The following is a 23,261-nucleotide window of genomic DNA, read 5'->3' on the forward strand; positions in this document are numbered from 1 at the left end:
TCAGAGCTTCCCTCTGTCCGTCATGGCTTCCTGTATCTGCCTGTTGAGCTCGGCGATGATTCGGTCTTCGTGGGTATAAACTCCGGTCCTTAGCAACGCGTCTCTCTCTTCCAACAGGCGGCTCAGGTGCTCCTCGGCGCTCTCGCTCAGAGCCAGACCGGGGGCGGGGTCAAGCACAGAGGGGGTGGGGCCTAATCTGTCATCTTGCTGTTTTAACCTGTTGAAGAAAACAAAATGCCTTACAGGAGTCTGTACTGTGAAGCAGGGTTTGGGGCAATATACTTTCAGGTTGAACGCTCAGATTTTATTATTACAAATGAGGCATGTTGCCATGGTAACTTATGCTGCAGATTTGCTGAACTTTTATGCTCAAGACGAGAAAAAGCTACTGCCAAAGGATGCATCAGTCCTCTGGAAAGTAGCGTAAATAAGAAACTGAATTTTATTCATTCATGTTTTAGGTGCAACTTTATTTTTTTTCCTGTTGGTTGTAATTAAAAAAACTAATTGCTCACAGCTGTTTGCTGGCTTATAGTGAATTCTGTCTACAGAGGCATTTCCAGTCTTAAGCGTGCAGACAGCTTTACTCCTGTCATTCTCTATGATGTTTCAACTGTTTCGTGTGAGCGTGCTCACAGCTAAATTTGGAAACTCTGGGTTGGTCGAGCTGATTTTTGCGACCACTTTGCGGTTGCTGATGTTGGGATAAGTGCAGCCACGTAACAGAAAGACACCCCGAGTCTGTTGAACTTGATCATCACCATCACCTGTTGAGCTCGTTCCTGATGCTGTCCAGCTCCTGTCGGTCCTGTCGGACCGCCTCCTTCTCCTCCGTTGCTAGGTAACGCAGCCTCATGGCTTCGAGCTCAGCCTGTTGTTTCTTCAGACGCGTCATGGCGTTTTCCTGCTCCCGCTGCAAAAAACAAAACAAGAGAAACTATGAAGCTGTGAATGTTCGTTAAATGTGAGCAGAATCAGGTTCTCTTTCACCTCACGTAACCTCAAGATCTTCACTGTGACTTCCAACACGTTTGACTTGAACCTTGGCATTCAAGCACCGGTCAACTGATCAGATCTGAACTGAGAATATTTGAAAATAAACCTCTGACCCGTGCGCTGAAATGTGTGAGTTCAGATGCCAAGAAAGTGTTTTTCCAAATTGCACACAGAGCACTGTGGTGATAAATTTGTCTGGTTTCACATTTTCATAAAGCTGGCCTGAGAAAAATGCCGCAGGGCTTCGAGAGAATTCACACGGAGACCAACAGCAACGCGGTGAGAACTCAAAGGAAACTTAATAAAAAATGTCCAAAAGCCGTATTTCTCTCAGCTGCTCGGGCCTCCAGCTCAGAGTTCCCAAAACCGCCCCGAACAGCAATCTGAGCCGAGTCAGCTGGACGCTCATAAATCAACAAAACCGTCTGAAGAGAGAAAACAAATGTGGCGTTCCTTCAGACCTTTAATTATAAATGTAAAGAGTTATCATTTAAAGGCTGCAGGTTATACATCCAACAACCTGCAGAAAAAAAAATCTGATATAAGAACATAAAAGATTGAAGGTGATGACATAACTCCAACATATGAACCTACTGTCTACGAGAAGGGATAAAAAGAGCATGTGCTGTGAAAACCTCGCGCTTTCGAACCGTATTTAAGACATAATTAAATGTAAACAAATGATCAAATAATCTAGATTAAAAAAAGTACAAAGTCTTTTTTGGTCAATAAAATAATAAAATGGGAGAAAAATAATGTGAAATCTCAACATACAAAAGCATAAAGTGATGTTACCAAATATCTTTTTACTTTTAAATTAGAAAAATATTACATATTCAACACGAGACCAAGAGAAGCAGAAAAGCGCACTGGGAGAATTTTCTACTTTCAGTTTATTAAAAATGACCGAAAACGTTGAATAAATATGAAAACAGCTGCAGATGAATCATCTATTGGCTAATCATTGCAGCTCACGTTTTATGTAGTGATTGGAGAAAACAGTTACTGGGGTATTTCTTATTATTCTGACTGTCACCGTTAAAAGTGACAAATATCTGGCTACACGTGAACCCTGGAAGGATGTGTGAATGTTTCCAGCACTAGCAGAGGGTCAGCAAGTCATCAAAATTACTCATAACCCCAGTCGAGGGCTGCCGCTAACACTTATTTTTGTTATTAAGCACATTTGAGAACGAATTACGTGGTTAGAAATGATGATCCAGAAAAGTGGTTAAAGTAAATTCTCATGTTTGGTAATTAGTTACCGCTGAAGGTTTAAAGTTATAGTTAATTAATCAGTTAAACCACTTCTTAAATGTATTAATTAATCTGATGACTAATTTCATGATCATGTGATTGTTGTTTGGTCTGTAAAACATCCAGCAGTGAAGTCTGATCTGTGTAACAGTCCACAAACAAATTTAAATATTTAAATTAAACTGAATGAACTAAAGAGTAATGAGTCATTTAGAAACATCTAATATTTGCCCTTTTCCTTTGAAAACAGGGTGGTGGTTAGCAGCTACTCAGCTGTGACATTCTTCTCATGTCTAATGTTTTGCTTGCAAAGTTGCATTTGCAAAATCTAAACAAATAATTTATTTCATTATAAAAGACAGAAAAAGCTGAATATTTGGCACATTGTTTTTTAATATTATTTAAAGAATTGAAATATTGAAGGGATTGCATAAAACACAGAGGCAAGCTGACCAGCAGCTTCATTAACATTTAACAGAATGTGAGACCAAAAAATGCAGGAATTTCTTAAAGTAGAAACATTTTGTCTGAAAAACAGTCCAAAATATTTAATCTGTCATATGTCAGGATCAAGATTGGCAGCACTTAATATCAAACTATTACATGTTTTACTAACAGGTAAACAATTAATCAAATCAACCAATTGGGTTTTAGGTTTTTAGGGTTACTTGCAGGATGAAGTTTGTCTGGGCTTTAGCACAAAGGTTTTAAGTCACTTGGCCACTGGTTTTGGTTTATGGCAGCTTTATGCGGTAACCTGTTTCTTATCTTCATGCTGTGCTGAAGATCTGGAGGTTATCCACTGTTCTGACAAACAGACTAAAATATTTAATATCTGATGGCTGAACAGCAAACAAACAGTAGGAAGTTATGACAATCAACACTTTGGTTTTGTTTTTGTTTTTTTGGGGGGTGGGGGGGGGGGGGGGGGGGGGCTTCTTATTTCTTATCATGAAAAAACTGAGATGCTCTCTTTAACAGCTTAAACTAAAAATTATGTTGATTTATTAGGTAACTGATTTTTTAAAATATTTTTAAATAAATGATTTTCACAGGGGAGCTTAATGTTCTTGCTGCACCTCCCTGTTGTCTCTGGGTATGACAGCTGCCTTCCACTATCCACAGATCGGCACATTTCTCAGATCAGCCCTGAATCAGATCAGCTGTTCAGACAACAGATGGATCAAAGGTCTATGAAAACAGTGAAAGCTGTTTTGTCTAACTTCCAAAATATTAAATTTATCATAATTGAAAGGCAAATAAAAGCAGCAAATGTTGACAATTAAGTTAATTCTCCCTAAAGCGAATGGCAGTGTGTGGTTACGTGATGGTTAAGCACTTTGTTTTTGATGCACTCAAACGATGAACTCTTTTGTTTTTCCCCAGCAGAAAGAGTTTCACTGGAGTCTGTTTTGATTTTTCCGTTTTGAAATCGGACGACAGTTTACATTTTTAGAGAACAAAATCCAAAAGTCTTTAAATTTACAGAAATGAGGCCCCAAAAGCGGAAAGTTCAGAGGAATTGTAAAATGGGAACAAAAGCTTGACGGTTAATATGTAATCATGTATCAAAATAATGGACAATAACTTTCCATTGATGAGCTAATGGATTTACTGACTAACTGCAGCTTTATTTTCTTAGTATCCATTAGTTACAGTGCAGATTGACCATGATCTCATGGAGAAGGCGCACCAAAGGTCGAAGGCGATCCTCTAAATTTAACCACTAAAAGCAGTTGTTAAAATATCTTTAATGGGCTGAGCAACATTACCATCCCATACTCAGCTGACGGCGCAATAATGAGGAAGAGTGCGAGCAGCAGAGCGCAGGCAGTGGGGAGGTGATCGGAGAGGCTGGAATCTGTCTGTGCGCTCGGCTGATAGAGAGCAGATCGAGCAGCCGGCTCATTCTGGATGGGAAAACCAACATTTTCACATTACACACACACAGAAAGCTTCCACTTTCACACGGCTGATCGCCTCCTCACAGAAAAAACACACCATCTCTCACACACACACACACACACACACACACACACACACACACTCACACACACACACACACACACACACACACACGTGTGTTGACACAGGCTCAGCTCTCTGTGGACCATTAACAGTCTGTATTACAGGCCGTTTTAGGGCTAATTACTAGAAAAACAAACAGGCTAAACATTTTCTCTAGTGCCCGCTGCCAAGGACAACCTGAGGCTGAGTCCTGAAACAATCAGAGGACGAGGTGATACCGAGGCCTCAACAGGGGGGTAGGAGGAACGGGAGGCACAGAGAAAAGTAGCTAAAAGTCAGGACTCTGAAGCAGATATTACACAGTTGGGCTCTGAATCACAGCTGACAGCATCAAAATAACCACATGGACAGTTCTAACAAAATGTGGTCACCTACCCGAGAAGTGTATTTGACAGGACAGACATAGTTCTGGATGAAGGGGGACCAGTGGCCACGGATTGTAAACTAAATATAAGGCAACACAATTAATCTGATTTTGGCTTCCACCAATTATGAAAACAAAATAATCTGTATAAAATTATTCCGTTGGTTCCTCTTTCTGTTCAGCTCCCTTTAGAGGTTGCCACAGCAGATCATCTCCCTTCATCTCGCCCTACCCTTAGCACCCAACCCTATCACAACAACTATCATGTCCTCCTTCACGACATCCATGAACTTCTCTGTGGTCTTCCTTTTTTCCTCCAACCTGTCAGAGCCATCTTCAACACTCTTTCCCCAATATATCCACCATCCCTCCTCTGCACATGTCCAAACCATCTCAAACATGCCCCTCAAACCTCAACCTGAGCTGTCCCTCTGATATTCTAATCTTGTCCCTTCGGGTCACTCCCAGTGAAAAGCATCTTCAACTTCTCCCACCTCCAGCTCGACTTCCTGTCGTTCATGCATCATAGCAGGTCTCGCTACCATCTTGTAAACCTTCCCGTTCACTCTGCTGTCCTGATGTCTTGTTGATTTGATCCGTCCATCTATCTTTCTGTTATACTCATTTCTAACCCTGTTCATCCTGCTCACTCCGAATGAAAATCTTAGCATCAGCTGAGGTAACCAAAGGAGAAACTTCACTTAACAAAACCCATGTAGAAGAAAGCTCAAGGTATGCTTTGACTCTAGGGGCAAATGCCAATTTTTGGAAGTTTTTGGTATTGTTCATTAAATTAAAAAAAGAAATAAAAAAGCTTTGGTCACCAAAAGCGATTAAATTAACGAAATTAATCTCAGCCTCTACTCAGAAGTGTCATCTCTTTGCAGATAAGATAAAATCCACAATCATGCAGCGATAATATTTATATTTCTCCATGAATATGCAAGCGTCCAAGTGGACTTCAACCTGCTCTTCAAGTTTTTTTTGTGACTGGTCATTTATCTATGATCCATCAACTACGACCTTCAGGTGCATTTAATAAAATATAATAGGCACAACTGCTTGTCCGTGGTGTATAAACACGACCTTACTGCTCAAGCACAGACCTCCCTCTCCCCGGCCACCTCCTGCAGCTTGTCCGGGGGAACACCAAGGCGTTCCCAGGCCAGCCGAGAGTTGTAATCTCTGCAGCGTGTCCCGAGTCTGCCCTCAGGCCTCCTCCTGGGGCCTTTTTACATCCTTTGATGTAATCGAGAGACTACGAGCATCTTGTGTAGAGCATCTAGCATGTGAAGCCCACTGGTGTGGTTCAAATCACAAAAAGTCAAACAATCAAAAATCACGACAGAAAGAAAGTTGGACTTGGAATTTCCAGTTTTATAGACGTTGAATTGGCGTATTTTTCATTTTTCAACATTAGTGGTACCGCTGTATCGAAATCTCTGAATATATAGCTGTGTCTATTATATCAGACTGTTTGAATAAAAGAGCATCCATCTTAAGTTCCTGATTCTTGAAACACATTCAAATGAAATGTTTAAACAGACCGAAAATATAAACTGAGATAAAATGATATCCATGACCACTGTGAACCACAACACAACATCCAGCCTTCACTGCTCCTTTATCAACGGCTAAAAAAACTGCTGTGAGCCTGAAGATGAAGACCAGGCTGGATGCTGGTTTCTGGGATGGATGCTCCGAGAATGACTTCTCCTCCCCCGCTGTCTGACCCTCCATTACTCGCCTGTACTGTCAGAAGTCTTGAGCAGCTGGGTGGGGGATGCCTCGTACAAACACTTTCATCCCATCGCTTACATGTGGACACACTTTTCTATAATCACATGAAGTTTTCTGAGCAGCTCGCCACCTGTGGGAGTTCAGGGGGAGTTTTTCACCAGCGCTCTGTGAGCTTGTTTAGAGACATGACGGATAAAACACGAAGGAAATGAGGATGATTAGAGATAAACGAGGGTTCCTAGCTTCATATACAGAATCTCTGGTTTCCATAAGAAGCTGGGTGAGCTTCACACACAAGAGCAGTTTTGTAAATCACTTAACCCACATTTTGGCCGTCTGGAGAAAAACAAAGTGGAGTTTAAGTAATAAGGACTCACAGATGTTTTTAGAAAATGTGCAACTTACATTGTTTGAGTAAAGCACTATACAAATACAGGCCATTTACCATTTCCTCAGATGAAAAAAAAATATCAGCAAGTTTTATTTATTCAAGAAGTAGACTGATGAGAAATTTGCCAATTTTAGGAAATAAAACTGGAATAAAATGTTTTTGAATATAGAGACGGATCAACAAGTTTTCAGAATTGAAGTCATCAATTTCATCTTGAGAACTCTTACCATCATACTGATATAATTATTAAGTCAATATCACAACCAGCAGCCTAAATAGTGTAATGTTTGCAGGCTTTTCAACCTCACTAATTAAATGTAGCACTGAGCAGATGAGATCTTTGCAACAGAGGGTTAAACATGCCTGCAGCTCTGTTATATCTGCTGTGTTTGAAGGGTTAAGGTCCATATGTTCAGGCTGCAGGGACATGCAGAGTGGAGGTTTAAATGGTAAATGGTAAATGGCCTGTATTTATATAGCGCTTTACTAGTCCCTAAGGACCCCAAAGCGCTTTACATATCCAGTCATCCACCCATTCACGCACACATTCACACACTGGTGATGGCAAGCTACATTGTAGCCACAGCCACCCTGGGGCGCACTGACAGAGGCGAGGCTGCCGGACACTGGCGCCACCGGGCCCTCTGACCACCACCAGTAGGCAACGGGTGAAGTGTCTTGCCCAAGGACACAACGACCGAGACTGTCCAAGCCGGGGCTCGAACCGGCAACCTTCCGATTACAAGGCGAACTCCCAACTCTTGAGCCACGATCGCCCTCGTTTAAGACCAATAAGCAGGAGATAAAAGCTGCAGGAGCAGAGTTGAAGAATGCCGTCCGTCTATAATGGAGACCGAAACATTTAACATTAAGCACTGGGTTTGTATTCACTCTTTGAAGTGAAGTTTCAATGTATTAGTAGCACTGAAATATCGGAGTTGCGATACCTAGTTAAAGCTGAAGTTCTTATTTGTTCAATCTTTAAAACAAGCAGCGACACACAAAATAAACGATTTAAAAATAAATTATGGGACCAAAAGCTCAATAATCTGACCAAAATCAGCTTTCAAATTTACAATGTTTCACGTTGGTTGTTTGCATATTATAACTTCAGTCACCACAGTGAGCTGTAGAAAGAACGGCACAAACAGTGACAACATGCAGACGAGTGTGTAAAGCTGTGATCGAGCTTTTTGTAAGACCAACTCTGAACCATGTCAATCACTAAAAACTGCAATTCTGCCCGACATATTAGTCGTTCACCTAAACTGTGATGTCAACACAGGCCTAAGCTTAAAACTCACTGCAGTAAAGACCAGAAATAAAAATCAAGCCCATCAGTGTTGTTGTAGAGCAAGAAGTCAAAGCGGCAAACAAAGTGATCATGAAGGGTTTTCAAATGATCTGAGAAAGTCATCTTTTCCAACTGTCACAAAATCTTCCTCTGTCATCTGGGAATCTCTGTGTTACTGCATGGAAATAAAAGTGAAAAGCAGTTAGAGACTAAACTGCTTGTGCACCCATGTCTTCTCAACCCTGCCTCAAGCATGCCTGGTGCCAGAAGGCAAATACAGAGCGCTAGTCTATTCCTGGGGCAAAACCAGGCTCACTTAACTTTAAACAGCAATGTTTTCCTGGACTTAACCAAACTAAACCTATCTGAGTGGAAATGCAAGAAAACGACAAGAGAAAAAACAAAAATGATCAAAATCAGCCTCAGCTTTATAATAACCATCCAGAAAATGCTCTACAAACCAATTTTCACTGTTAATATCAACCAGCTTCCTAACAGCTTACTCCATTGCAGAGTTGTGGTGGGGGGGCTGGACCGAAGCCTAGCTCAGCTGTCGCAGGGCGAGAGGCAACTGAAGTTTAATTAACGGTCAATTTACCATTTATTAACAATGGTTATAGTAGAGTGTTTCCCATTTTTCATTGTTCGACACATTCTTTTGGCTCCATTTGAGGTTTCTGTTCCTGAGAAATAACTGATGTTCATTACCAGCTCTCTGACCGACAAGTGGTCAAAAACGTCATTTCTATTCCAACTGTTTGCAATTTGTGTTAAATTCACGTTCCCAGTGGAGCTGCTTGGCTCTTTATATTAAACTTCTATGAACTACCACTGTTTGCCTTTCCTGCTTTGCTTATGTGTTTTCAGCCGCGTGCTTACTTCCAGATGGACTGAAAACCATCCAGCAAAGCAACTGTGTGGAAAAAATTTGAAAATTCATCATGTGTAGAGTATTATTCCTTAAAATCTCTCAGTACCGATCAAACCCTTTGACCCTCGCTGTCTGGGACAGCACCCCTCACCCTGGGACTCCATAATATTTCAGGAATGACCAGTGGGAACCATCAGAGTGTCCACTGAGACCAGTAACACTGAAATACCCTCAGACAACATGTTACATCTGCTGTTTGACAGACAGTTTTATACAAACACACTCACGGCGTCATGAGAGAGGACACTTTTAGTCTGGATAGCCCCGAGGGGAGCTGAACTCAGCAGCAAGATCACATGACCAATGAAACCAAGACATGATGGAGGTTAACTGGTCCAAGCAGAGAATGGACCTTCAACAACCTGTTATAAAACTTTAACCCCCGGCAGACTCTTTCCCATGGAAAAGGATTGCATTTTTCTACGTGGTAAGATAAAAAGCATTTGCAGGTATGTGGGCACATGGAAGATGCTGCACTTAAAATCAATAAAATAACAAATACTCTGTGGCAATCAGTGGAGTATTGAGCTCCTAATCGTGATGACCAACTCCAACTCTACTGCTACATCTTCAAAAGGTCCAGAAGAGTGAAGAATGTTATCTTGTGTGACAGAAGTTTGTGCATCGCCAAATTGTAATCTCAGTAATTCTACCCTGTATATGTACAGTGGGGCAAAAAAGTATTTAGTCAGCCACCGATTGTGCAAGTTCCCCCACTTAAAATGATGACAGAGGTCAGTAATTTGCACCAGAGGTACACTTCAACTGTGAGAGACAGAATGTGAAAAAAAAAATCCATGAATCCACATGGTAGGATTTGTAAAGAATTTATTCGTAAATCAGGGTGGAAAATAAGTATTTGGTCAATAACAAAAATACAACTCAATACTTTGTAACATAACCTTTGTTGGCAATAACAGAGGTCAAACGTTTACTATAGGTCTTTACCAGGTTTGCACACACAGTAGCTGGTATTTTGGCCCATTCCTCCATGCAGATCTTCTCGAGAGCAGTGATGTTTTGGGGCTGTCGCCGAGCAACACGGACTTTCAACTCCCGCCACAGATTTTCTATGGGGTTGAGGTCTGGAGACTGGCTAGGCCACTCCAGGACTTTCAAATGCTTCTTACGGAGCCACTCCTTTGTTGCCCGGGCGGTGTGTTTTGGATCATTGTCATGTTGGAAGACCCAGCCTCGTTTCATCTTCAAAGTTCTCACTGATGGAAGGAGGTTTTGGCTCAAAATCTCACGATACATGGCCCCATTCATTCTGTCCTTAACACGGATCAGTCGTCCTGTCCCCTTGGCAGAAAAACAGCCCCATAGCATGATGTTTCCACCCCCATGCTTCACAGTAGGTATGGTGTTCTTAGGATGCAACTCAGTATTCGTCTTCCTCCAAACACGACGAGTTGAGTTTATACCAAAAAGTTCTACTTTGGTTTCATCTGACCACATGACATTCTCCCAATCCTCTGCTGTATCATCCATGTGCTCTCTGGCAAACTTCAGACGGGCCTGGACATGCACTGGCTTCAGCAGCGGAACACGTCTGGCACTGCGGGATTTGATTCCCTGCCGTTGTAGTGTGTTACTGATGGTGACCTTTGTTACTTTGGTCCCAGCTCTCTGCAGGTCATTCACCAGGTCCCCCCGTGTGGTTCTGGGATCTTTGCTCACCGTTCTCATGATCATTTTGACCCCACGGGATGAGATCTTGCGTGGAGCCCCAGATCGAGGGAGATTATCAGTGGTCTTGTATGTCTTCCATTTTCTGATGATTGCTCCCACAGTTGATTTTTTCACACCAAGCTGCTTGCCTATTGTAGATTCACTCTTCCCAGTCTGGTGCAGGTCTACAATACTTTTCCTGGTGTCCTTCGAAAGCTCTTTGGTCTTGGCCATGGCGGAGTTTGGAGTCTGACTGTTTGAGGCTGTGGACAGGTGTCTTTTATACAGATGATGAGTTCAAACAGGTGCCATTCATACAGGTAACGAGTGGGGGACAGAAAAGCTTCGTACAGAAGACGTTACAGGTCTGTGAGAGCCAGAGATTTTCCTTGTTTGAGGTGACCAAATACTTATTTTCCACCCTAATTTACGAATAAATTCTTTACAAATCCTACCATGTGAATTCATGGATTTTTTTTTCACATTCTGTCTCTCACAGTTGAAGTGTACCTCTGGTGCAAATTACTGACCTCTGTCATCATTTTAAGTGGGGGAACTTGCACAATCGGTGGCTGACTAAATACTTTTTTGCCCCACTGTATACCCTATAATGCTACCCTGTGTTCTTCTTGTGGTCCACAATATTTTGAATGAAACACTAATCCATCAAGTTTTTTTTCCACTTATCTAACGCAGGGTGGTTGGGGGTCAGAACGTGTCTCTGGTATCATAGGGCGAAGGGTTGAGTACACCCTGTAAAGGTCCCCAGGCTAACACAGAGAGACAGACAACCATTCACGCTTACAGCCAATTTAGAATCACCTAGCACACATCTTTTTGGATTGTAGGAGTATCTGGAGAGAACGCGCAATCTCCACATGTAATGTACTAAAAACTGCACTACTGAGTACATTATGTGCACTTTTATATAAGTAGATTTACATTACTGCAAAACTGATACACAGACTGTATGATTATAGATAAAACTGCTGAAATATTTCAGAACGTATGCTTCCGTTTAACCTTTAATTTTTCTTTTTACCTGGATCTTTCTCAACTTCAATTGATGTCTCTTCATCACAATACACTGATGTTTTGACAAAAAGTCATAGTGGGCATTTCTTTATATTCTGTTTATAGTTTCAATTAATTTTCCAAGGTTTTACATCATTTTAAGCTCACAAAAGAACAAAAAGTACCTTATTATTATTATTATTATTATTGTTAATAAATAATTGTATATATTCAATTATTTACTTGAATTCTAAAAATATAAGATTCATGGTTTTTAAAATGGCCATCTGCAAATTCCAGCAACGGCCTCAGTAGCAGTTCAAATGTGAGCGGTACCCAAAGCTAGAAACAATAGATTCTTCGGGGGGAAAAAACCTGCTAAAACGTGAAGCAAAATGTACTTGAGTGGCCTAGAAATGCTGAAAAAAAAAAAAAAAGGCATTAAAAATAACCCACTTTTGCATAATTTGCCCATCAGATGCAGGCAGGTGGTTTTAATGTTGTGGCTTATGATTATATTTGACTTCTATGGTGGACTTCAGTTCACATCAGAACAGCAACAGCCCCTTTTCTTTCCTCCATAAACTTGGATTTTGTATCAAAGCCTTTGTTACTGCTGGATCTGCAGAAATAAACTGGCCAAGAAGTCTTTGCTTCTTTCTTTTCAAGAAAATGACCAAGTGTAATTCTCTGTCCCACAACACCTAGCTTCTAAAAATACCACATTTACGCTTCTCGTCCCAAAACTTTAATCTCTTTGTGCCCTAGTATTTTTTCTTTGAAAAGACCAACTTAAGCTCCTTGTCCCAATATTTTGAATTCAAAAAGGCAGGGGCCGACCCTCTGATCTAAAACCACAGTCCTGTGTGGGTATTAATTCTCCAGCCGCTTGCACCTCCTGGGTAGAAAAGCACATTATTCCTTGGACAAGAATTTTTATGATCTGACTTGAGCTAAACAGCACGCCATGCGAGGCGCTGAGAGGAGAGAATAAATAGGCGAGTAGAGGCCGAGAAAAACCAAACAAGCGGCGGCTTTAAAAACCGCGGCGCACCAAGACGGATGGTCGTGTAAACACAGGCCTGATATTTTATAAAAAGCGAGAGTGTGACATCTGAATAGTTAGCGCCTGACTAGCTTATTGCTCAACGCAAACCCAGGGAATGATTAATAGGTGGGGGGTGACACTCAGAGCTGAACCCCCTTAGAGGTGCATAAATCACTCTGTGTTTTCTTTACAATGATGTGGCACTTAAGAGAGGGGAGGAAGGAGGGATGGGGAGGAAAAACCAAAAGAAAAAAAAGTGAGAACAAAGATGGGAAACGAAAAGGAAGGCGAACCAAAAGGAGGCAGACAGGAGGTACAAGGAAGGATACGTGAGGCAGACGAAGAAAATTAAGAAAAGAAAGGAGAACTAAAATGAGGAAGAAGTTTGAACGTGATAAATAGTGAAGACACAAGAGAAGGAGAAACTGTCAAACAAGAAGAAAAAAGGAGACAGGAGGAAACAAAAGAGGCGAGGCTGCTGTAAAAAGGAAAAATGAAAGAGAGACGGAGAGCGAGGGGGAGGAAAAATGTCCGTCCAGTTTTCCAGCTGGTTAATGTCGGTAACAGTTATTAGTTTGTCAGATAAGGTCTGTGCGTCTGCGTGTGTTTACATTAGGCTTAGTCTGACTAAAGCCCCACTTAGTGCTGTGTGTGTGCACATAAACGTCTACCCTTGTGAGGACAAGTTTCAGTTGTAGGCCTGTGGAGTGATGACGTGCTCACTCACTTTGTGACAGACCTTCAAAGGGTTTGGTTTCAGGGTTTGGGTTGGTATTAGGTTTAGGCATTTAGTAGTTGTATGTGAATCAGAGTCCTCACAAAGATAGGTGGATGAGTGTGTATGGGCTGTTAAGAACTGATGGCTGTCTACTTCAACTCTGCTAAATATTTGACTCCAATGTAAAAACACACTTCGTTCTCCTCCCGTTTTCTTTCTCCTTCAGACATACAAACACACACGTGTGTCTTTCCAAACTTGTGAGGACACAAAACCAATACAAATCCACTCTTAATCCTCAAACAGCATAGATATATACACTTTGATGCTTTTTGGGCCTCTGACCACAGAGTGTATACTGTAAAAGATGCATGTAGCAACGTGAAAGTGCCTTAAATCTTTTTAATGACCAGCAGAGAGCAACTCCTCTGTTTTCAAAAAGACTGCTTTCATGCCTTACAACGTCATGGTCATGTTTTAAGTGATGGTCCCTATTAGAGTAGAGTAGAGCAGCAGCAGACGTCACTAACCAAAAGCTGAATTCCGGTTTTCTATTTCCATCTTTTGCTGTTGATGCTTTCACGTAACTTCCCATGATGCACCAAACATTACTTCTCCACTCTTTGCACACCTTCAGCTTTTATCCAGTTTCTCTTGTAGTTTAAGTTCTGGCCTTTTTGTTTGTCATCTCTCTACGCTCCTTTATCCTCTCTTTTTACCCCCTAGCTGGTCATCGATGGTCACTCCCGCTCAATGAGACAGTTTTTAATGGAAATTTCTTCCTGGGGTTCTCCGTCTAATATCTGGGGCTTTATTTAGGGTCCTAATGTTACAATATAAAGTGCTTTGAGATTATGTTTAAGCTATGAACTTTAAACTAAAGTGAATTACTCAACTTGGCGACTAACTGCAGGGTGATGAAATCTGTCGCAGCATTTGGACCAAGACACTGAATGGCAACCAAACATTCACTCTCACATTCACACCTACAGCTAATTTAGAATCACCAGTTAGTCTAAAAAGAACATGTTTAGATTGAGGAAATAAAAAGACAACACCAAAAAAGGTGACAGCAATATAAAGTCTACAGTAAGTTTTAAATTGCCTTAAAACTCAATCACACATCTACATGCTGCTGCATCCTCAGTATGATGTGACGTGTGTGGAGCTATGGTTGGTTTCCTCTGCTCACTCTATGTCTTTAAACAGAGCACTTACATGTCCTAACACTGTCAGCTCATCTCTAGCAGCAGATTTAAAAACCTGCAGCATCCCCTCACTGAAAAACTACAATTATCTGCTGTGAAATATGACCGCTGTCAAGACGGTCCGAGGTCAGCTCCTCTCACTCGCTTTGTTTTAATGGTAAAGTTTGGGTTTTGTTTTTGTCAGTTTCAGGTACTGCTGTCATCATTCTGTCCTGTTCTGTTGAGATTCTGGACTACTAGTCTTGTTTTCATCCATCTGGTTACTGATGTCATTACATACTGGAATACTCTATGAATATCAACTTGGAATGTAATTAACATTTAGCTTCAGATGTTATTGCGCTTTTCTAAAAACAAAAATAAGTAACTGTAATTTGCTGAAAAATCCTTTTTATGTTTGGTTTGTTATGAGTTTTTAAACACATTTACATACTTAACAGGGATAACCACTGGCCCATATTTTTATACTTAGACAACTAGCATGAACATACCTTTACAGCCCATACTAACATGCAAACATGCATTGTTAAGACTACCCATCCTTTAAATCTGTAACCCCGGTATAAAAGTTTAGCACTCTACAGTAAACAGCTCCTATAAGAATCACATCCTTCTCTGGGTGAACCATACCTGTTTGAATCGAGCAAGCTCCTTTAAGGCACGCCCCCACTGCTGCTTGTAGTGTAGCTTGGATTTAGTGGCGGACTCCAGCTTCCTCTCCAGCTCCACCTGACAACGAAAAACACCTTTTGTGCTTTTTTCAATAGCATATTTATTGTGTTGCATTTTTTTTGTTTTCATTTTTAGTTTATTTCTTTCAGTATTGCTTTATTTTTACTTATTTTAGAGTTATTATTGCAAAAATGCATTAATGTTATTTAACCCTTTTAGCTTAAAAAGGTTATAGAGCACTGTTTTATGTAATATTGTAGTATTACATGTTGTATAATAATTTTTATTATTTTAGACTTTTAGCAGCTTTTTTTAGCATTTTCTCTAATATTGCTTTATTTCACTAACTAACCTGTGGAGTGCAAATTGTGTCATTTTCTTTGAGTTTCATTAAATTTCATCTTGTGATATTTTTATATATTACATCTGCTCTGTCCCATCAGCTTATCGTATATCTGTGAAGAAAACCTGGAAACCTGCACAGAAAGGTGATGTACAAATAAGGTCTGTCAGTTTTTTATTTCTTTACTCTTTTGCTGTAACTTTGACTTTAATTTCATTATAATGAGTACCGTCTTTCCAGGTAGTACTATTCCTAAAGCAGCTGCTTTACCTTCTCTAGGGTGAGCAGGTTGATCTCTGACTGCAGTCTGAACTCGGGTCTGATGTTCTGTTGTTCTCTGAACAGCTGGAACTCTTTCTCCAGCTGTTTGTACCGAGACTCACCATCTGCAATCTGCACAACAGGAGCACAAAGAAAAGAATAGAAGAAGTCACTTGACTTTACAATCAGAATCAGTCAAACAGATTAATCCTCAATCTCTACCTGCTGCAGTAACCGTGCTCGTTCCTCCTCCATCAGTCGGACTTTTTCTCTCTCTAGCGCCACCCGGTGGTCGCACTCCTGTCGCAGTCGCCTGCTGCTCTCCTGCAGTTCCCTCTGGGTCAGCTCATGCTCGGCCCGCAGCTCCCTCTGCAGCCTCTGAGTCTGAAAACAGAGATGCACTCACTTTACTGTAGAGAAACGGTTTGGTCAGTTATAATCTTGACTAGAGTGAATGTCACTGCCTGGTCACTTCCTTCTACCTTTGTATGTGTGAAATATACGTAGACTGCATGCATTTCACATTCTCAATAATCAATACATTTTTAGATATTACATTTTGCAGAGAGCTAAAATCTACAATCTACCAGTGAACACTTTGACTGCAAGAGTAAAATGGTCTGCTTAAATGGGGTCTTTAAGAGATCTCAGAAAAAAATTATTATTATGATAATAATACTAAAAATGTTAAGAAAAAGGCTTTTACATACATTCTATGGTCAAAATAGCCCTGGAGAAGCTTTAATGAAGACTTCTGTGTAGCATTTCACCTTTAATCTACATTTTAAACATCAGCACAGCCGATGTTCTGACTAAAAGTGTTTTAAAAGAGCCAAAAATCTAAAACATACACTTGTATCTTTAGATTTATTGAAGTGTCTTTGTTATGCTTACATTTTCTATAATAACAAAACCTGCTATAAAGGGTTTGGTCAGTTATAATCTTGAGTTTGGAAATGGCCACATAATTTCTAGTCTATGTTAAACAAGAACTACAAAAAGTACAGTTTTACTGATAGCTGCTTTTGAAGTGTGAGCTATTAGCATTTGGAATGAATGAAGAATTGGTTTTATATATAACGTTGTACACAAGATGGTGCTACAATGTGTGGCATAAAAGTCATAAAGCGGTTGAGGTGATGGATGATGACAGATGCTGATAAATTACTGAATAATGCAATGATCCAAACACTTCATGTGATGTCTGATGATCAATTTTCTGTCTACAGTCCTCCTTCTGTCAAGCAATTCTTAAGTGTTGACAACACACTAAAACACACATTTACAGAATTACAATTACAATAATTTGTATGAATATTATGAGCCTTTGATACTGTATGTTGTGTCATCAGCTAGCATCAGACCTCCAGCTCAGCCTCAGCCAACTGTTTCTCTCTCTTCTCCAGATCAGACAAAGTCTTCTGAAGCTGCTCCTCCAGCAGGTTATACTCCACCTCCTGCAAACACACACAGATGTGTAGAAGTGAGCAGGAGGGACCTTTCAGTAAAACTTAAGCATATATTGATATGTGAATTTGTGTAGGCGGGTGTAGACTCTCCACCTTCTTCTTGACCAGAGCTTCTCTCTCTCGGTCTCTCCTCCTCCACTCTTCTGCTAACGCCTGCATGTGGCTCAGCTCCTTCTTCCTCAGCTAAAACAAGCATATTTTATAAACGTTATATAATAGTCGACTCCTACAGGAAAAAAAATTGTTCAATTTTTGGCAAAAGTAAGAAAATATATGAGCGCTGTAAGAATCCAATAAACTGCATGGAGCTAGTGGTTACCTGATCATCAAACAGATCCTCCTGCTCCTCCTTCCACATCTCCAGCTCCAGGGCTGTGCGGTACTCCAGAGTCTCTCTGGGGACTGTAAGACCCAGTGGCGCTGTGTGGAGGCTGGAAGCTGCAGGTCTGGGCACTGCAGGGTGGAAGGATGGCTGCGAGCGAGGTGCAACTTCATTCTGTAGATATGTAGGAAAATAAACATGTCAAAAGTGATCTAGTTGAGCTAGAAACAAACAACAACATTTTACTCCAAGTAATCTGTGGTGATAGAAGACTAGAAAGACTTTTTTTTTTTTTTTTTTTTTTTATCTCTAAAAGAAAACTAGCATGGACAGAAAAAGGTTGTTTTTAGAGCAGAACACATTCCCAGCTCTACAGTGTTTATATAGTTTTATTTTTGGAACATGACTCAGTTAAAAACATATTTTTCAAACCCTGGCACTCAGTTTATCCTTTGAAACAAAGGTTTACATCCTGTTTCTTTAAAAGGCACTTATTGTAGATGACGTGCTTAAAAATCCTTTAAACCTTATAAAATCAACTAAAGCTGTGACTCCACATCCAATACTTTGTGTATCATGTTGGAGAGTTATGAACTGAAAGCAGCTTTTATAGAATAGCACTCTGTACCACAGATGGTGCAGCAAGTAAAAGAAGTCAGTTTTCAGTCTGACTGATGGTGAAAAATGTTGCACGGAGGGATCGACTAAAACACACCTAGGTCATCTAAATCCAGAATATTTTTGTTCTTTATCTTGTTGAAAGGAAGATGCACCATACTGGCTGTTATTTGCGCTGCTCTCTCACCTGTGATGAGTCAGACACTATGACCTCTGTGGCTTTAACCAATCCCAGGTCCTCTAGCGTTGCCATGTAGCCCAACTCTGCCACCTTCTCACTAGGCCTGAGAGACAGATAGAAATGCAGCTGTTAAACAGAGGTTAATCATCATTACGTGATCCATCAGTCAGTCTGGTTTCTACCGGTGTTTTTGGACCACAGGGATCCTGTCCAGGTGAGTCTGTCTCCAGCACTGCTCTCCAGTTGATCCCAGGAATCTGCTCTTCTCAGTGCTCAACAGCTGAGAGAGTTGGATGGAGGCTCGTCCAATCAGCTGGTCACGGCTGGTTGTATCTCTATGCCAAACCTCCACCACCAGAGGAACTCTACAACACACAGTTAAAACACATGAAATCCCCCCGCTGCTTTTTTAACACTTCTCCTGAACTAACACCAAACTAATGAACATTCCTGCATTTTTTCTTTCTTAATTTCTGCTGTGAGATTTTAGAACATTTGTTACCAACCGGTTCACTTTAAAAAGTGGAGCTCATCTCATCAAGCATAGCTGGCATTCATGTACAAAGCTGCAGGAGTATGAGCTGTAGCAGGAGAGCTCGTGCTGCTACACTGAGATCAATGAGGCGTCATAAGAGAACAAGGACAACTATCGCAGGCTGCAATTCAAAACTGTGGAGCTGAAGTCTGTTCACAACATTATTTATGAATCCAGTTTAAGTACGAGTGAGCCATCTTTCTCACAAAAACACATCCGTATACATGTTCCCCAGCCTCACTACTGCACAAATACAATCTGATTCTATGGAAACACTGTATCAGGATAACAATGTTTCCTCAAAGAATAAGAAAGAAAGAAAAACCAGGTGACTACCAGGGGACTGCATAGTGTTTCTGTTTGCTGCTGGTGCGGGGCGATGTCATCGGTGACATCTCGAAGGTGGGACGTCAACGTGTGTGCATGTGACAGTGAGTGAGTGGTCTATGAGTGTGTGTGTGCATGGCTGAGCCCCGGACCCTGTGGGACATGGTCACCGCTCCCTGCTGGACGCTTATGCCTCTCCCTGGGATGTGGGTGCTTGTTGGTTCCGGGTTGCGTGACTGGATGCTCTGGTGTGGCCGTTGGCCCGCTCCCTTTGTGAGTCAGGGTAGCTTGATCGATCTCGTTGGTGGGGTGGGGGGGTGGGGGGGGATTGCTGCGTGCTGGGTGACTGTGTTCTCAACTTGTAACAGGGTGGCCGGCCTCTAGCAGGTCCACTGCCTATTGCCTCTGGGAGTCTCACCCTTTGGCCATGGGCACCCCATCTGGGGCCTCCATCCTTCTCCTCCTTGGATGGATGCGCGGATGTCGCAGTGATGTGTGGCCTTGGGTCCTCAGTACTCTTCAGGGTCTTGGATGGGAGAGTTGCCCTGGTTCCATCTCCATCTGTCTGTTGCTCTTGTGGGGTTGTTACTGCAGCTTCCCACCCTCATTATCAAGTCAATTCATGACAAATACACATAAACATCTCTCAGGTGATTAGTATATTTTCTCATTTTTGTGTTCCAGGTGCTGTATGTTTGTTTTTCTTACAGGTGCAGCAGGTGTCGATACATTGTTCATTTCTATTTGTGCTCCATCCTATTATTATACCCCCCACACACACTTTTTCCCCTGCCTGTCCTACCTTACACATTGTCATACTTTATCACATATAATGTAATAACTGAAATAACACAAAAGGAAATTAATAAATAATCAGATAAAAGATTCACATGAACACAAGGAGGCTATAAAGATTTTATATAGCTGTTTTTGGAAAAGCAAAATGTGTTTGGCACCACAGTGCACTCAGATCACAACTCTGATTGCAAAAGCTGCCAGACAGGACAGGATTTAAAAATAAAAAAAGGGCATCATGTTCATTTGCAGTGACCATTCCCTCAAAGGTGTCACAAAACATAACAGCAAAATGTTCTCTACAGCAGAACTAAGAAAAAGGAAATCACTGAAGGGTTCAATGGTTCAGGTTTTTCCTTTAATTTTTCACCCATTTATGTCATTTATACTGTCATGAAAAACAAACTTTGAAGTAAAAGGAAAAGATAATTATAGATGATAACTTAAAAGGAAACACTATTCGAGCTGTCATTATAATAGGTCTGGAGTTATTTTTCCATCAGAAGAGTTTTGTGCCTGTTGGCTGACACAGAGTCAGAGAGCTGATCCCTCAAGCAGGAGGACAAAGAGCAAACCAACAATAAACCCGACAGCTCAGCTTTGTTTAAATAATGTATGAAGGTGAGATGGTTTCTTTGCACTTATTTATGTTTTACTGTGTTATCATTAAAAATATCACCACTGGACCTTTATAACTATACAAGGTAAGTTACACTGAATATTTTTTCCTGATAATATTTACTGATACTGAATGAAAGTGAATTATTTAACTGCGATCAACATTTGATCTCCTTCCATATGTTTAAAGCATGATATTAAAAACAGGGTCCATCAGTTGCAATAATAGCTGCACTTCTTTAAATTTTGATGGAAGAATGAAGTTTTTTTCCCTACCTGCTGAAGGTTTCCTGTAGCTGCTGTGGCAGGGCAGCAAAGTCGAAGGCGCAGTAGGACTGAGGCAGAGACACCTCCGTGTTCCTCTGCAGCTCCACAGGAGGGTTAGTCATGATCGGAGCAGCACTGCCAAAGAACTGGTAGGAGTACCTGAAGTGTGACAAATATACAACCATCAATGAACAGATAAAATTAAAACCACTGCACTAAATATTTGGATGGATTCCTAAATAGAAAATTATCTCAATCAAACACCAGACAGAAGTCCATGAAATCTTACGATAATAATTTTTTTAAAGGCATGTTTGTTATAACCGATTTTTTAAAATAAAATGTTAGAAGTGATGATTGTGAGTAAAATACAGGAAAACTACTTCCTCTATGTTGAACAGTTGATAAATTAACCATCCACACTTATACAGACCTTTAAAGCACTAAAGGTAAAATCAGTACATTTATTTGTACATGTTAACAATTAAAAATCGTTACTGGCCCCATTAACCCAGTTTTCAAGATACTTAGCAGGTAGTTTACATCTTATGGTTTTTGAGAACATATAAACAGGTTTAATGGCACTGATAGCATTGCATGATTGCAAGTCGCAACTGGGCTTGTTTTTTATATGGGAACGAAATCATGGCAGACAGGATTTGTAGGTTCTTAATGCAAATAATTTGTGTATTTCATTAATAACAACTTTAGGCCCAGAAATTTTAGTTATGCAGCCAGACCCTGAACCTCAACAGCTGACAAATAGATGACCACTCAGGCTACAGCCTCAGTTTCTACCTGTTAATGTTTCTAAAGTAGAATCACTGTGGCGATTGCTTTGTGCTGGTTTTCATGTTTGTTTTGTGTTGCCGGTGTTGTGCTTACATACTAAGAGAAAGATCACGTGTGTGCTCATTAGGATAGTGCATTAGGTGCCGGTATGTTGGGGTGTGGCCTATTGCCTTATATTGTAAAATGTAACTATGAGAAAATGCATTTCAGGTGACTTTACGGAGAAACAAGAAACTAATGCATCACATTGTGTAATTAATTAATTTCTCCAGTAAATACTTAAGTAACGCACTGCATTATTTGTAAAACCAGTAATGACTCAGAAAAAAGAGGAAAAATACCTCCAACAAACCTTCGACCCACAGCATGCAATTAATTTGCAAGAATCGAATGTCTTCGATATCTTGCTTAGTGATGGTGATGACTCTCAAGGCGGAGTCAATGAGAACCCCGTGAGAATCGATAAGGATATGAATTAAAAAGTAATATCAATAATGGCATCAGAATCGCTAAATTCTTATCAATTCAATTGACATAATATTTTTTTAATTGTTGTTGTAAACAAGCTGCAATTTCTAATGCTTGGAACCATGTAAATAAAACTGAATGGAAATTAAAATGCTTCCTCCTGACTCAGGCTCAATGCTGCTGAGTGTTTGACAGATATTAATGTGAACATCTAAAGTTCCCTAAAATCTCTGCACAGCACCGTATGTGGAAAAACTCATTCTGACAGCTGAAAGCAGATAAAGTGTTTCACCTGAGCGTAGCAGCAATGGGGTGGGGTAAGCTGAGGTTTCCCAGGCTGCGAAGGTCCAGAGAGAAGCAGTAGTGATGAGCAGAGGGGGGGATGGAGACTTTGGGAGCAGAAACACTGACGGATGACATTCCACCATCCGCTGCAGCCTCAGGCTGTCTGGGCAGCGATGCTGGAGCCTCCAAATCTGTAGCTGGACACCAGTGAACAAACTTCAGCTCTAAACCTTTCAAACTTCTCGTGTGAAAATGACAGCTGCTTATTTTAAGTCCTACCTGCCAATCCTGTCGGCTCTCTGCCGTGCCGGAGCTCATCCAGCAGACTCTCTGCTTCGCTCTCTGTATGAGATGAAGGAGGAGGGAGAGGAGGACCCCGAGGACCAGGATGTGGAGGAGACCCTGCAGGCTTATGGACTGGAGAAGAGCTTCGAGGTCTCTGTTCAGCAGGAGGAACAGCAGGAGACAGCGCTCCACTAGCCTCTTTATTCCCCACAGACTGCTGAAAGGACACAAGACCATGCAGCATGACATGTAGTGTGATAATCGGACAACAACTCAGGTCCATCATAAAGCATAACAAAAACAACCAATGCATCAGGAAGTTATAAAATCACAGTGGTAAAGAAACACATGAAATCTAGTCTG

The 23,261-nt window shown here is 41.0% G+C and overlaps 1 protein-coding gene across 2 annotated transcripts in view; it reads right to left on the reverse strand.

Moving 5' to 3' along the window:
* The window catches only part of cep120 (centrosomal protein 120), a 31,806-nt gene continuing 8,545 nt past the window's right edge, over nt 1-23,261 (reverse strand). The window contains exons 8-20 of one of the 2 annotated variants that reach the window (XM_085366863.1): nt 22,893-23,112; nt 22,621-22,810; nt 21,078-21,227; nt 18,709-18,891; nt 18,533-18,629; nt 17,725-17,901; nt 17,499-17,588; nt 17,301-17,393; nt 16,159-16,320; nt 15,946-16,068; nt 15,291-15,389; nt 768-913; nt 1-217 (exon numbers count right to left, since the gene is read on the reverse strand). In XM_085366863.1, the coding sequence (XP_085222989.1) occupies nt 1-217; nt 768-913; nt 15,291-15,389; nt 15,946-16,068; nt 16,159-16,320; nt 17,301-17,393; nt 17,499-17,588; nt 17,725-17,901; nt 18,533-18,629; nt 18,709-18,891; nt 21,078-21,227; nt 22,621-22,810; nt 22,893-23,112 (1,947 nt within the window). Of the gene's footprint in view, nt 218-767; nt 914-15,290; nt 15,390-15,945; nt 16,069-16,158; nt 16,321-17,300; nt 17,394-17,498; nt 17,589-17,724; nt 17,902-18,532; nt 18,630-18,708; nt 18,892-21,077; nt 21,228-22,620; nt 22,811-22,892; nt 23,116-23,261 lie in introns of both variants that reach the window. The other variant, XM_085366862.1, reaches the window with a different exon arrangement.

The sequence above is a fragment of the Diplotaxodon limnothrissa genome, linkage group LG12 (assembly GCF_057381915.1).
Source record: "Diplotaxodon limnothrissa isolate DT_005_m linkage group LG12, D_limnothrissa_male_GT1.1, whole genome shotgun sequence".
Taxonomy (NCBI): Eukaryota; Metazoa; Chordata; class Actinopteri; order Cichliformes; family Cichlidae; genus Diplotaxodon; species Diplotaxodon limnothrissa.